The sequence below is a fragment of the Melanostigma gelatinosum genome (genome assembly GCF_949748355.1).
Source record: "Melanostigma gelatinosum genome assembly, chromosome: 4".
Lineage (NCBI taxonomy): Eukaryota > Metazoa > Chordata > Actinopteri > Perciformes > Zoarcidae > Melanostigma > Melanostigma gelatinosum.
In genome coordinates, this window is record NC_136637.1 from 18,783,973 (window position 1) to 18,799,447 (window position 15,475).

The 15,475-nt window shown below is 44.4% G+C and overlaps 2 protein-coding genes across 2 annotated transcripts in view; one reads left to right on the plus strand and one right to left on the minus strand.

The window, feature by feature from the left end:
• The window catches only part of gmds (GDP-mannose 4,6-dehydratase), a 129,729-nt gene extending 122,614 nt beyond the window's left edge, over positions 1–7,115 (plus strand). Inside the window, exons 10-11 of the mRNA XM_079267794.1 lie at positions 5,489–5,557; positions 6,580–7,115. Coding sequence (XP_079123920.1) covers positions 5,489–5,557; positions 6,580–6,642 — 132 coding nt within the window. The 3' untranslated portion in view covers positions 6,643–7,115. The remainder of the gene's footprint in view (positions 1–5,488; positions 5,558–6,579) is intronic.
• A 5,236-nt stretch (positions 7,116–12,351) lies between these two features.
• Positions 12,352–14,283, minus strand: foxc1b (forkhead box C1b). The gene has a single exon (XM_079267840.1). The coding sequence runs from the start codon at positions 14,099–14,101 to the stop codon at positions 12,680–12,682; it is 1,422 nt and encodes a 473-aa protein (XP_079123966.1). The 5' UTR covers positions 14,102–14,283; the 3' UTR covers positions 12,352–12,679.
• Between the last annotated feature and the right edge of the window lie 1,192 nt (positions 14,284–15,475).

A 15,475-nucleotide genomic window follows, 5' to 3' on the forward strand; every position in this document is an offset into this window, starting at 1 on the left:
GGCGAACTGAATTTCCATGTTCATCCCTCCTTCATGTCATCGCTGTGGTAATAGCGTCGTCGTCATCCCGTGTATAAAAAGCCCAGGATAAGGGTCGAGTTCTTTGGTCAAAAGCCCAGCGAGGGCGAGGTCAGCACCTCTGGGTCTGGCCGGAACATCTGGGTCTGTTGGGGACATGGAGACCGTGGGCTCCAGACCCTCACAGCATTCTCTGCCGCTGTATCTGATTTTCTTTGAAGTCTCTGTATTCACAGCCCTCATGTCCACTACTGTACAAATACCAGAAACGTTGGACTTCCAAAACCACATCATAGTCTCCCAGCATGCACCCCGCAGAGAGAGAGAGCGAGAGAGAGAGATGTTTTCTCAAGAACGTTTGATGTGTCTCCTGTAAGTAGTTGTGATTCCAGTCGGAAGAAAGTAATATGATGGACATTCAGCATTTATTTCTACTTTTCCCGACGTACATGTGTTGTAGGTGTGTGTGTGTGTGTGTGTGTGTGTGTGTGTGTGTGTGTGTGTGTTCACACGCTGCTACATGTTTGCGTGCGTGCCCTTATGTGTTCGGAGGTCAGCCCCGGTGTGCTGTGTGATTTATTGAAAGGCCTTGCAGTGATACCAGAATTCCTTTGCGTTAAATGCCTTCCCTGAGTGCCTTTTACTGCCCGTGTGCTGTATGAACCGTGATCACACTCTACCCGTCTCTCACTTTTACATTTCTAAAGATGATTTTTTTATGGCGTCTCGTCTTTATTAGAGTGGAGCGTGTCAGGAAAAAAAAAAAAGACAAGACGGGGAGAGACGGGGAATGATAGGCCACGCGGTTGGCGAGCATGTGCTGACGTTTTGAAAAGCAGTCCTGTATAGTAAGGTCCACCCTCCACCCCTCGTCCTGCTTCTCATCAAACTAAATATCAGCAAGTATGTCATGCTAAATGGAAACATAACCCACGTCAGCACTTTTCTCCTCTGTTGCCGCATCATGCCAGGATGACATTGTTTGTCAATGCCTTCCAAAACCATTAACCATATAAAAAGCAATCCGGTTCAACAGTAAGAGTCACAGTTAGTTTTTCCAGTATATTGTTATGCTACGTCTGTCTTTTCTTCTGACTGGCAAAAGTCGTATTTAGCGAGGCTTAAACAAATGATTTATCATAAAATATGGACTTAAAACATGTTTCAACTCCCCAATATCCCCAACCACCACGAGAGCGTCCACAGAGGAACAGATGTCAGCTCTCATTTGTCCCCGGCGAGCCACTGGAGCGTTACTACCGCTCGGAGAGCCATGAAAGTCTCCTGGTTGATTTGTCAGTTCGACCAATTAGTAAGTGATTGAAAATGAAGCTGATTTATTGACAAATAAATTCAGGCAATTCTGTACATGACACCAGTAAAAGATAATGTGACTACCTGAGAGCATTGCTATAAAACAGCCAATCAGAACTTTCGGTTATTTTTGCACATTTTTGAGCTTCGTCTTGAATTAATTTAGCGACTCGAATCACTTTTTGGATCTTCTGCAGAGCAACGACCACTGAAGCGAATGGAGTGAGTTACATCCGTCATTTTCAAAAACAAATACTCGTGTGTGCCACTACTGTGCCTGCTCTGAACCCATCGTAACACACATAATAACAAATAAAACTCTGCTCCCAATTTTTCCAACTTTTGGCTCTGGTATGAAAGCATTTGCATACGTGTTCTCCTCCATCTTCATTCCTGCTCAGGATGCACATCGGTGCTCGGAGCAGCGATGCTCACTCACCGGCCTGTAACGTGGTCTCAGATGGTGAGCGGGCGTAGAGCTCATACATTGAAATATAATCTCTAAAATGTTTCTAATGCTCGCGGGGTGAGGGACGCAGCTTGTCACGGCTAATCTTCGGCTTTCTAGTTGTTGTTGTTGCCGCTGCTGCGTAGTTACAGACTTGGGCAGAGCGCCGCTTTAAGCAGGATATACCAAAACGTCGGGTTTGGTTCAAAATCGGATCCATATGACGATTATATATTGTGCCCCCGCATCTGTTAGTAGTTTGTGTTTGAATTATTTGCTACATGCTGTGTTTGGGGTGAGTTCACTTGGCCGCAGAACGCTCTTGTTAGCAGTTTGGAAGCAGCTTTTTATTCCAGTGAGCCGTCGCTCTCCAGACGGATCTGCGAGGGTGAGATTGCCTGTCACCTGCAGAAATCCTGCTTGAGGAAGACCAGGCGCCGGATTAGCTTCCTGGATGCTGAACCGTGTGGTTGTGTGCTAAGACGGCAGACTTAGCACACAAGAGTCTGATTTCAACAGATGTTCTCCTGCCAAGCTCAGATGGAGATTTCAGAGACCAGGCATGACTATGACGACGACAAAGATGATGATAATACAAGGTACACCGCTTCCTGTTAGCGCTGCGTATACCATGCTTTATTTATTGTCTATTTCACTCTAAATGAGAGCATCATTTGCTAAAAGGTCATTTACAAAGGTGATGAATCAAGTGAGATGTAGGGACATTTTCTCATAGACTTCTATACAATCAGACTTCTTTTTGCAACAAGCTGAACTGCTTGATTGCGGTTAGAAAGAATGCAAGTTTAAGGCACTTCCTCATGGCATCGCTCTTCAGAGCCGGAGGTTGCCGCCTGGCGTCTACGTCACAGCTCTGAGTTTATTTCAGTTAATCTGATTTGCATATGCACGCAGACAGAAACGAAACAAAGCGCTGCTTGAGAGTCTTTTTCTTTTCACGACTCTGCAGCATGCCAGCTTTCTTGCATTTGTTTTCCTCTCCTTTTTTCTGGCATGGGCCTCTGACAGGCTCATACCAGATAAGACCCGCCCTCTTTGCATTCAGCAACCGATCAACATGGGTCATAGAAACACAAATGTTTAACCGGGTTTATTTTCCACAAAAAAATCCATTTGTAACACTTGACTTCAGTGTTCGTGAGTCGATGTTTCTTTTATGCCAGCTTGAAAATGTTCACCATTACGAACCCTAATCAACATAATTATGAAGCAAGTGGATTATTTAATATAATTGTGCAGTAAGTCACCCTATAATAATTACATTCGGCCCCATGATTAACTACGTCTCGTTGCTGTAGGTAATTAGTCTGAAAATGTTTCCAGTTCTGGCTTCGGAGCCAGAAATGGATGTGAGTAATGTACAGAGCAGCTCACATGAGAAAGAGCTGCTTGTGCTGCCGTTACAGGAAAAGGCCCGGTAGCTTTCATCTGCATGTGCACCCTGTGATGTCCAAAAGTTTAATAAAAAAAACACCCTGAACTGAAGCAGGTTTTCAAACCGAGCGGTGTCGCAGACGGAATCAGCCTGTGCTTGTTCTCCGTGTGTGTGTGTGTGTGTTCAGTGTTCGTGCCTTTGTGTGTCATCAGAAGACTGTGATTAAGCGCCGTGGAGCCTCCCTGAGATGTGGGTCCCTGCTCTCTGAAAAGGCTGAACTATGCCAGTGCCCCTGTGTGCGTTCCTCTGTAGTAAGATCACCCAGAAAAGACATTTTCAAGAGGCTCGAGGGAACCCTTTTCCTGTTTCAACATGATAATGGCCTAGGTCAGGTCCATAAATAGAATACAATAGAATAGAAAGCCTTTCTTGTCCTCACAATGGAATTAGGAGCGCTCGTCCTGAAGACACACAGGAAAAATACCACAAAAAGAAAACACACATCCAGTCAAATGAATAATTGCTGTAGTGTGAATATAATTATTGCACTCGAATAAATGCAATTATTGCACAAGATCCAGTAGGTTTGTCATCATATGTTCTATTTTCTATGGAAGAACTTCACAGCTCGCACTGCATGAGATCGGGCAGCGACAGCGGGAAGGTTCATTCATTAGAGAGTATCAGACTATTCAGAGCAGTTGGCATATTTACGTTCTGTGATTGGCCATGATGGAGAGTGATGATGGCATGTGTAGGGGAGTCGGCTTGGCTCGATGTGTGTCACTAAAAAGGAGAGGATAACTGCATTTCCATTTTGCTACACGCTGTCATCGCTCACAGAATTCTGTACGGGCATTAGATTCGATGAAATCGTCTTTACTTTCCACCTCAATGGAAATGTGTCTTTGGCTTTTCCCAAGTGCAGCAAAGGTACATACACACGTAACACACCATTAAGACGTACACATATTCAGTTTACAGCATCAGAAACACAGGAAGCTCAAGCTGACCAATCACCGTTCTTTCAGTCTCCACCTGGTATCTCTGTAGCCGCCATTTTTCAGCAGGGGCGCTTCAGCTGAAGCAGCTCTGTGCATATATGCTGCGTATATATGCGGCTGAATTGAAGCAAATTCCTGCAGTCGGGCTGTTGAACCTTGAAGAAAGATTTCCCAGAGTGGTCAGCTATTATAGCAGCAATCAATGTCCATGGTTTGGGAACGAGATGCTCGGCAATCACACGTGAGTGAAATGCCCGGGTGTCCACATACTTTTGCCGATATAGTTTATATAAACACAACCTCCATGCAGAGGGAAAACAACAAAGAAAGAAAGGGGGAAGACCACCACGCGGTTCTTGAGAAAGCACCAAAGCCACGACTGTTAAAGATTACAAGAAAAAAGAAAAAACCTTTTAAAAGAAAGAAAAATAGAAGTCTTTGTTGACTTTTTCAAACGCAGGGTTTTCTCGGAGCAGTCGTTCACTTTGGAATTAGCTGCAGGATTAAGGAACATACAGTATCAGTTCATTGAAAAAGGAGATTCATCACGTTTTATTAGACCCCTCGAGGCCAACATTCTGACACAAACGTAATACGGATGATGCCTGAGAGATGGAAGAGAGAGAGAGAGAGAGAGAGAGAGAGAGAGAGAGAGAGAGAGAGAGAGAGAGAGAGAGAGAGAGAGAGAGAGAGAGAGAGAGAGAGAGAGAGAGAGAGAGAGAGAGAGAGAGAGAGAGCTTTACAAACATAAAGGACGTACAGGGGAAAGTTTTCATTTTTTTCGGTCTCTTTGGTGGTCTCATGAAGGGTCTCGCTGGATCTTGAACCCGGTGCAAAACACAACAGGGGGGGAAATGAGTTAGGGGTGGAGGAGGGGGGGAAGGTGAGTGGGGGGTCCTGGACTGGGGGTTACACCACCAGAGTCCCACAATTCATCATCCTCTGGCACCGACGGGGGCCGTCTGGACAGATCGGTGGTGGGGAGCCGGGAGGGGCGATTGATGGCCAGCGAGACTCTGTGACCTCCCTTTTTCCCGAGAGAGGGGGAGATACTGTGTGGGGGGGGGGGGGAGAGAGAGAGAATCACCTTCCATCCTTTGCACCCTGTTGCAGACGTCAGGTTTGGACATTGAGTTGAATCCAGTGTGTCTTTATCTGAGGACGACACATCAGCTGGCTGCAGGGTTCTCCTCCCCGTGGGCTTCACATCAGACATGACGGATGATTTGTTTTTTCTCTCTCCCCTCTCTCTTTCCCCCTCCCCCTCCCTCCCTCCCTTTCTCTCTCCTCTTTCTTTCCTTTTAACAGGACTACCTGCAAGGCGACAGCACCAAAGCATATCAGCGGTTGGGTTGGAAGACAACGGTCGCTTTTGAGGTGCGTGTCACACGTCTGATAAGCTGGATGATGTGGATGAAATCAATATGTTAGGGTTATTTTTGACACACAAGTACAGACGGGGAATGATTTGATGAAATATACTGTAATTGAGCCACAGAAAGGACAATGCACAAAGATTAAAATAATATATTTGAAGGCCGATAAGGACTTGTGACAGAGCTAAAAAAAAAAGGAAAGAGGGGCACGAAGTGTGCATATGTAGAAGGTGGGCGGGGTTATCAGAGTCTGTGGGTGGGATAGTGAGATGAAGGATGTGAAGTCGCTTAACGTGAGTGTCGTTTTTGTGCTAAGACGACTGTGGCCCATCACGTGAAGGAGCAGCAGAAAGAGTACGAGTCCAGGCCTACTGTCATCATGTCCTGAGTCAGACTCAAATAACTCTTTTTGTTTTTTCATTACATCTTGTTGCTGTTTCCTTACAAGCATGAATGTAGAGCAGAATTAAGTAAACAATAACAGGGTAGTGAGTATAGGAATGTGTATTGTTTTAGGTTTTTGGGTGACTGTTGGTACGACACGGATACCAGAGGTATCATTTGTTGAGACATAGTTTTCTATGAAAGTTTTTTTTTAAAAGCCAGAGTCCACAAGCAGCCAAACGAGAACATTGCCTAAATAAAATATGGTACAAGATTTGCAACATTTTGAATGAAATCAAAACTGACCCGAATTCTGAGCTGACACTCGAAGACGGTTTTTGGTACTTCACAGTATTCTGTGCAATATAAAAAATATGGAGCTTTAATATCCAGCAACAATCATCAGTCATTCTTCAAATACATTTTGGATAAAAGTCAATGAATGCTGATATTGAATTATTGCTGGTACTGAATAGAGTTGGCATCTACATTAACAGCAGGCCCAATATAAACCACAGTGTAGATAACGAAACACAAAGCATTCTTTGTCCAGAGATTCATTTCATTGAAAAGACTGATTCATACTTTTTTTCAATGCAACTACATGTTAAGTTGTGCCTGCACGGTGTCCCTCTGCAGGAGCTGGTGAAGGAGATGGTGGATGCAGACATGGAGCTGATGAAGACAAACCCAAATGCCTGAGTCCAAATCAGTCATCATTCCACCCAGGAGGGAAACGTCCCAGCACTCCGGTGTTCTACCAACAGAGGAAGGAACATATTGTATTTGTACCTTCGTGACTTTTACAAATGAAGTAATTGTGTGCTTTCTTCTTTGAGGGGCATTCACCTGAACCGTTTATTGTTTGTGTCTTGTGTCCATTTCTAGCCTCCTGTCATTTTCATTTTGTTTTGTTATCACATAGCAGGGATGCCTTTTTCATTTCCACACTGATCGTGTCATTATGTATGTAGATGGCAAGGGTTGAGGGTTTATTTATTTCTTTGCTTCTTTTGATCGTGGCTTCATTGATTGAGACGTCAACGTTCTCTCTGTCGGAGGATGAAATGGCCAAATGTAGATAAATTAAAGAATTCGTATTCTATCATGGAAAATAGCAAACAACGGGTATATTTGTGATGAACAAATGAGCTGTTTGGTATGATAAAGACTGCTCTTTACATGTTGTCCTCCTGTTTTTTCTGATGCTAACAAATCTGTGACAAATGATGTTCATATTAATATTAAGATGGAGGTTTCCAGCAGGCACTTGTGTCGTTTGTGTGTTTTTGTTTGTATGTTTGTCTTATCTCTTTAAGCCTGCCCATGGCAGCAAGCAGCAAATCTTCATCCAGGAAATGCAGGTAAGTCTGTCAGGTGTGTGTGTGTGTGTGTGTGTGTGTGTGGACCAGGTTGTGCAGAGGTCGGCTGACTCAGCTCCTGTCGCTTTCTCTTCCCTCCGCTCGCTCCGGCTCTCCAGGGTTTTTATGAGCGAGCACACTGCGCTCTTTTATTCGGCAGGAAGTGCGTCTCTCCCCGGGCCTGACGCGCAGAGCTCCGCTCTCAAACGCCCCTTGTCCGTCCAGACTGTCTGCTCATTTGGAGGGCGCAGTGAGCGCGTATAGAGCCTGAATCTGCTCTGGTCCTGATGATAGTCGGTATGGTTGTTTTTACGCTGATACAGTGAAAACACCATCTTACAGATGCTGTTTAAACCTCCAGGTGTATTCTTTCTCAACACATATGTTTGCTTCCATTTGTGAATTGTGAATTCACACTTAATTCCAGAGTATATATTTAAACTGCTGTGAGGGGATAACCACGTGAGTCTTACGAATCTTTACAGACTTTCATCGGTCTTGTTTTTAAAAATAAGTCCGTGACCGTCATTAGAAATGTGGTAATTTCCTCTCGTCGTATCGAATTATTGTAATGCACATACTTTAGAACAAATAACATGCGTCGTGTTTCATAGCTCGTTTTGGGCCCAACATTCCGCAAAATTTCAGCTTGCGAGATTTGGGGGAATTTACGAGTAGTGGAAGATTTATTCAGATCTTTATTAATTTAGCGCGAGTAAAAGCACCACAACACAAACTCGAAAGTGGTGAGTAAAAGAAGGCTACTATCGGCAAAAGAACGCTTATTGTGCTGCACGATGGTTCCTGTCAATGTGAATATATATATATATATATATATATATATATATATATATATATATATTATATATATATATTATATATATATATATAGTTTTGAAATCATATTTTATATCGAAAATGTTCATCTGTAAAGTGATGCAAGCTGTCAGAAAAATGGTGGATTGAAAATGACAGTATTAACACACAATAACGGAGCAGAAAGTATAAATACTTTCGTGAAGTAGCAGCTCAAATTGTCCTAAGTGAACTTATTTACCACTGCTTTCATTTTTGAGCGGTTTGACATTCAACTTGTGCGGACCTGCGGGTCTCAGTGAGCGGTCCGGGTGTATAGGGCGGGATCGCCTCTGTCTGTCTCTGGGACAACACCTACAGGACATTGAAATGTCTCGCTGTGATCGTCCTGGACTCTGGATTGGAAACAGATGTGGCTCTGAGCTTGTTTGGGCGCCTGAAACCGCGCTGAGAGCAGAAAACACGCAGAGAGCCCGGAGCCTCTCGCAGGTGCACCGCGTAGCGCTCAACAACAATTAGGCGAGCCTTGTGATCCGGTTCACTGTTGGCACTCAACGAAAGCAAAGCTCGCCGGGATTTTTGGACCACGAATGTAAAGCAATAAAAAGGACATGTCATGCAGCTAAACAAACACTTGAAGGGGATGAAACGATTCTCACGGTCAATTTAAGCGCATGATTCCATGAGTCCTTAAGATAAGAATATTATGTATTTCATGTGCAATGGAATGGACAATGAGTAGCTCTACTTTAGGGGGAAATATCTCAAATCAAGCCTGCAGGGAGAAAGAAGTTGATGTTGCTTGTGAGCACATTTTGACAGACTTGTTTCAAGTAAAGCACATCTTTTGATTCATTGTCATAAAAACATATTCTCAGGAAACTAAATTCGAATTATATTGTAATGAAATATTGTGTTTAACGTATGGTTGTTTATGCCTGCTGGGTATCAAAATCTATGTTTTCATCATTTCATATAAGGCTAAATATCATGCTTCCTTCAAAATATAAGACTTATTTTCCTCCTTTTTCAGCTGGTGGTTCTGTGCTAGAAATCCAGTGTAATTTGGACAAAATAATTAACAGAAATCGGACTCTTCCATTGTTGATGTAAAAGCTCTTCTACTCGAGAGAGATGTGTTGTCACAAAATGTAAAGAAGTAAAAGCTCAATAGAAGTCCCAACGCGGACAATGATTCAGGCTGTAAAATGTTGGAATATACAAATAACGTTTTCTTTAAAAAAAAAAAAAGAATCAATCCCGATATCAGCAGTGACATAAAACAAATCATCATGAAATTCATCAGAGGACACATTTAATGTTTTGTTTCGCCTTGCTTGTGTTAAATGACGGCCATCACACACACACAGACACACACACGTGCACACTTCAGACTGAAGAGAGAGAGTCTTATAATTAGACCTACATATATTAGTTTTAAGTTGCCACAAATTGTCTGCACTTAAAGTTAAACGCCTTTAGTGTGTAATCCAATATTCTTACTATTTGAATGTCACTTTTGTAAGGTTTTGATATCAAATACATATTTGTTCCTAATTTAAATAAGTGTTGTAGGACCTCAAAACCCAGATTACATTTAATATCCGGGGATTTTCTTCCGATTTTGGACGTAAACCATGAACGCCGATTATCCAAGAGCTCTCCGCGTGCATTTTTTTAAATATGTTTTGCTTCAGCTGCAAAAATATGCTAAAAGTGAAATAGAACACTTTAATAATGTTGCTTTTATATATAAAAATAATCAGCGATGCTTTAGTGAAATAAATAAGATTCTTAGGAATACAAACTGCGCAAGAAAATAGTTCCGCCTCAGTGAATCCACTGTAAATTCTTTGGTATCTCATTTACTCCATGAGCGATCGGGCTCTCACTAAAGCGCAACAGCACTGATTCTTCTTTGTAAATGCTCATCATAGTGTGAGCACTGCAGGCACCGACACACCTGTGCTCCCCTGAGGCGATGTGTATTTGAAATAGATGGGAAGTAATGAACATAAAAATACCTCCAACACAACACGGATCTTTTTCAATGCGCTTGTCGGCGCGCCCGTTTGCGGGTAATGGCGGCGTGTCCTGTCCTCTCCTCCTCTGGGAGTCTTTTCATTGGAACGCTGCAGAAAATGTAAACCGCCGCAACAATGCACGAGCCCTCCGGCTCCGGTCTGCGGCCCACAGTCCCAGTGAAGGTGCTTTTAGATAAGGCAGTGACAGGCTTTACTGCAGGCTTCTCGCCGTCCTTTCCTAAAGTGCATTGTTGACATCCTCTCTATTGACCCCCATCACCTCCTCCTGTCTTGTCCGTACAATGAAAAATGATTCTCAGCCGTGACAGGATTTTCCTCCCTTGGCCCCTGAGTGCCGCATCAATCCCACAGATGTCTGTTTAAAAGCAATAATCTAGTTTTTATTATTATTGTTAGGCAGCTTTATGTGCATGTTGTGGTTTTAAACATCATGTTGCAGTTAAACGCCTGCGGAAGGTGCAGTGGCAGTGGTGCGCATTGTTTACGTTCGTTTCATGGGCTTGACTCATCTGACTGGTGGCCCTGGGGAGCGTTTTGGGGGCTGGAATTTTTAGTTTTACTGACTCATTAAAATCTCATCAACACAGGCTTGAAATTGACAATCACGTGTAAGCGTTCACCGCTTGCTCCGCCTTGCAAGGACACACACGCACACGCACACGCACGCACAGACAGACAGCCTGAAGGCCGCTGGATCAAAACACACATGAGGAGGCTGCAGGAGCTCAAACAAACACAAAACGAAATTATTATTTGAATACACATGAATCATAATTGTTGCTAACAATAGCAACAATTATGATTCATGTGTATTATAATAATAATAATAATAAGAACTCATAATAATGATATATCATTATTATTATGAGTTTTATTGCTGATTTGAATGTTGTCAGAATAATTGTATTTGTAATAGATTATAGATATTTCACCACCATACGTTCTATTAAATGGTTCACAATGATAACTTTTTCTGATTATTTTGTAACTAAAAAAAGTGCAACGTGTCGAATGTATAGTAATCTTAATACTAATAGATAATAACTGGACATGCACGCTGCCATTGATCTTCCTGCACGTAGGCTAAAAAAAATGGCGTAATGATCTTCATTGGAATCTGGGTTTCTTTTTTTGGTGTGTGTGTGGGGGGGGGGGGGCTCACACCATCAGGGAATCACATAAATAAATAAACATCTGACAGCAGCAATGCTTCAGTCAGTCATACCAGGTCAGTGCTGCTGTAATTCTTTAGCCTTCACACACAAAGCAGGCTGAACCAGATCCTTCTGGCACACATCCCAGTCAGACCGTCCCCATCATGCATCTGCAGGACCTGTGGGGCCTGCTCGTGCAGCAAAATGTCCCCTGAAGACATCCAAAACAAATGCAGCTGTAGTTGGTTGTTGTTTTTTGCATCTAAAACCTCCCATCATTCACGAACAGCAGTCAGACGGAAGCCTGCTCGGTTTGTAATGACTGATTTGTTTCGCTCACAAGGCCTTTAGTTCAAACCGCACTGCTGAACTGCTGCCACACGTGAGTTTATTTCCCGCCACAGTTACACTTATATATGTCGAATATCTTCAATCTGCAGGTGTAGGTTTTTATACTGAAAGTCAAAATGAACATGAATTCGTTTCACCTCTTTGATATATGAGGTAAACCTCTGGACGGTTACATTTGGCCTCTGCTGCGCCAATAGGGCCGCAGACCCCCTGATAACTTTTAGTGAAATATTCCTTCTTGAACCAAACAAGTCCCATGAGCCGTACTTACTGTTTAGTTAGTTTGTTCTTCCATTAATTAAAATAATCCAAATAATGCACTGAGAAACTCAAATTCACGCATCGGCTAAAACGCCAATAAAATAGGCTACACACTCCTTCGTTCTTTACAAAATAAAAGAGTGTTTCTCACTGGCCCCCATTTTTAGCAAGTTAAAAATAACGTCAAATGTTTTATACCCCAAACACATTTTGCCTTCTATCTGGTTATCCATATTTTAATGAAATAAAATAAAATAAAAACTCCTTCCCCACTGCTAATAAATCAGTCAAATTAAGATCAAATACGGCACTTTATTAAACAAACAAAATGTAATGCCTTCAAATAGTTTTTAACAAATAAGACAAAATGAATAAAATAAGTCAGTACAGACTACAAAGCCCCCCCTCTATTTCTATACAAGAACTGGGACACATAAAGCAATAAGAAAACTGGAAAAACTTAAAGTGTTTGGTCCTCAATATCCAACCACTCCCCTTTTGCTAAAAAATAAATTACTATATTAGGTTATAATTTACAGTATATGGTCATAAAAGCTGGTATTTGAGCCATCTTTATAAACAATTCTCAAAGTTAGAGGGAAGAAAACTTACGTGTTTTCGGTGTTACACACGTCTCGATAAAAAAAAAGTCTCTGAATCTCTTATGTCCATTCGGAGTGAGAGCAAAAGTACAAAACAAAATGTAAAACATATATTAGAGTTATTAATTTATAAGACAACACTTTGGCTTTCAGAACTTGCTGCAGTCATAAACAAAAGCTCCTGAGGTGCGGTAGATGGACTGGCCGGATGGGAACGCCATCTGACAGCTATTATTCCCGTTGACCGGGGAGCCGTTCAGCCCGATCCGCTGGGACTCGAACATCTCCCGCACGGAGTGGAAGTTCTGCTGCTGCGCCGGATAACCCGGGCTCAAGTGGCTCAGGTCCCCGTACCAGGACGCGAGCCGTCCCTGGTGCGCGTGGTGGCCGTCCTGGCCCGCCTGGCTCAGGTTACTGTGTCCGAGAGGGGACGAGGTGGACGTGGTGATGCAATAGTCGGGCAGAGCCTCCTCCACCGTGGTGGACGGCGCCAGGTGGCCGCCGGAGGACCGGTCCCCCGCGTACAGGCTCATGGCTTGCATGTTGCAGTGATAGGTCGCGTTGGAGTTGGAGGAGATGGCGTTCTGGTTGCAGGTCGACGTGCTGTATGCGGATGTTTGATTCGGGGAGTAGTTGAGCGACATGGAAGGGGCGATACCTGTCCGAGAGGAGGCGATGAGTGGCGGGGACAGCTCTTCCTGCGGAGACCCCCGCAGGCTGGTCATGATGTTATCCACGCTGAAGCCCTGCGCCGGGACCTGGCCGTGGTGTTGGTGGTGCTCGGGTCCATCCATGCTGAGTGACCGGGTGGAGGGCACGCTGTGCGGGCTGCCCGTTGACATGCTGCTGCTGCTGCTGTCGGGGCTCTCGGTCTTGGGCACGGCGCTCAGGGCCGGGGAAGCGGCCTGCGGTGGCGTTGAGGTCCCGTTCTCCGTCTTTATATCCTGGATCCGCACCGGATGAGAGCCCTGGACCAACGGGTCCTGCTCACTGCCCGGGGTGCGAGACGAGGGGTCCTTGCCCTCCCTGTCCCGGTCGTCCTTGTCCTTCTGCACGTCCTTCTTTTTGAACCTCCTCCGGCGCCGTAGGAAGCTGCCGTTCTCAAACATGTTGTAGGAGTCCGGGTCAAGAGTCCAGTAGCTGCCCTTACCGGGCTTCTTATCGTCCCGGGGCACTTTGACAAAGCACTCGTTGAGAGACAGATTGTGCCTTATGCTGTTCTGCCAGCCCTGCTTGTTGTCCCGGTAGAACGGGAACCTTTCCATGATAAACTGATAAATCCCATTCAGGGTGATCTTTTTCTCCGGTGAATTCTGGATGGCCATGGTGATGAGAGCAATGTAGCTGTAGGGAGGTTTGACCATGTCCTTCGGCTGGTGCTGAGGGGTGTACGGTCCGTACGCCCGGGCCATGCTGGCCGGGTACTGGTCGTGGGCCGCATGGGAGTACATGCTCATGGGCGCAGGCATCCCGGTGTATCCACCGCCGGCCCGGTAGTAGCTCTGGTCGCTGCTGATGTACGGTACAACTCCCAAAGAGTTGGGGCTGGAGACGGAGTAGCGCGCCTGCATCCTGCGCAATGCGTAAAACCTCCCCAAACTGCGTCCCCTCCAGAAGCTCTCGCAACTTCGCCGTGTGCTCCGATTCTTTTACTGGTTTCTCTTCTTTCTGTATCGTCTGGAAGTCCTTTTTGTTAAGCCACAGCTCGCCACGGTGAACCGGACAGAGCGCACGCTGCCGCAGTGAACATTTGGGAAACCGAGAAGGCTAAAAGTAAGACTTGAGGAGCGTGAGTCCACACGGATAGGAACGTTTTTTTTACCCTGAACATTTTTTCCTCCCTTTTGGCTACTCGAGCTGCTCCTCCCCGAAAGTGTGCTCCATCATCCAATTGGAGGACGAAATGAAGCTGTGGAAAAGCTGTATGGGCGACAAAAGTTACTACACCCTCCTCCTCCTCCTCCCCCTCCCTCCCTCCTCCCCCCTCTCCTCATAACTCCATGGAGTTATTAAAATGCTGTTAAGGGTGTGCCTAAAATACTGAGAAAAAACACTTCATTCCTCAATTGGTGAGACATTTATTATTTTGTATTAATGTATCATATTGTTAGTCATAAAATAACTTCTCATCAGTCTATTCTCGAAACGAGGATATTTCGTTTATTGTGGGGTTACAAGCCTTAAAACGTCTGACCAAATCGGTGTCCCCTCCTCGTCATCTCCCAAATATCACAACTCGTAACGTAAAAGTGGAAATGAAAACGCAGCTCCCAAAATTCACAAAGACGGCCACCCACAGAATATTCTGTTATATCTGTCTCATAGGCCCGGAAATGCTCGGCCTACTCCTAAATTAACGGTTTAACATATTTTTCGATACCTCAACCCGTAATTAGACCAAAGGTATGTTGCGGATTACGAATGCAAAGTGAGCTACTCATCAGGCTGCAGTCTGCGAGGAACTCGCATCAGCTGCTGTTGAGCCTCTGAATAAACAGACGGAGATGAAAGAGTGCGGGAGCCTCCCGACAGCGTCGGTGGGCGGTGTGTGGAAGCTAATTAAAGGTTAAATGAACATCATTTGGTCGGGATGGGTGAGAAAAGGTCCCCTGGGTGCGAGCGGCTGCTGAGACTGATGAGGTGAGATTTTTCTTCTGTTTTTTTTTTTTTTAAAGATGAAGACCTTCCAAATGTCATTCACACTGAACGGCTGTTAACAGAGCCATCGAGACCCCCCGTGGCTTCTAGACAGTTATGTTCCGTCGTGTTGATTGCAAAGACTCAAAACAACACACCGGTGTGTCCGCAGCCATGATGGAAACAATCGTTTAAAAACATTACGAAGATGGAGGCCATTAAGGGAAGGGTGAAATTATTCTGTCTTTTTTAAGATGACAGAGAATCTACATTTAGTTTATTTGATTAGTAAGTCACAAAATGTGTAC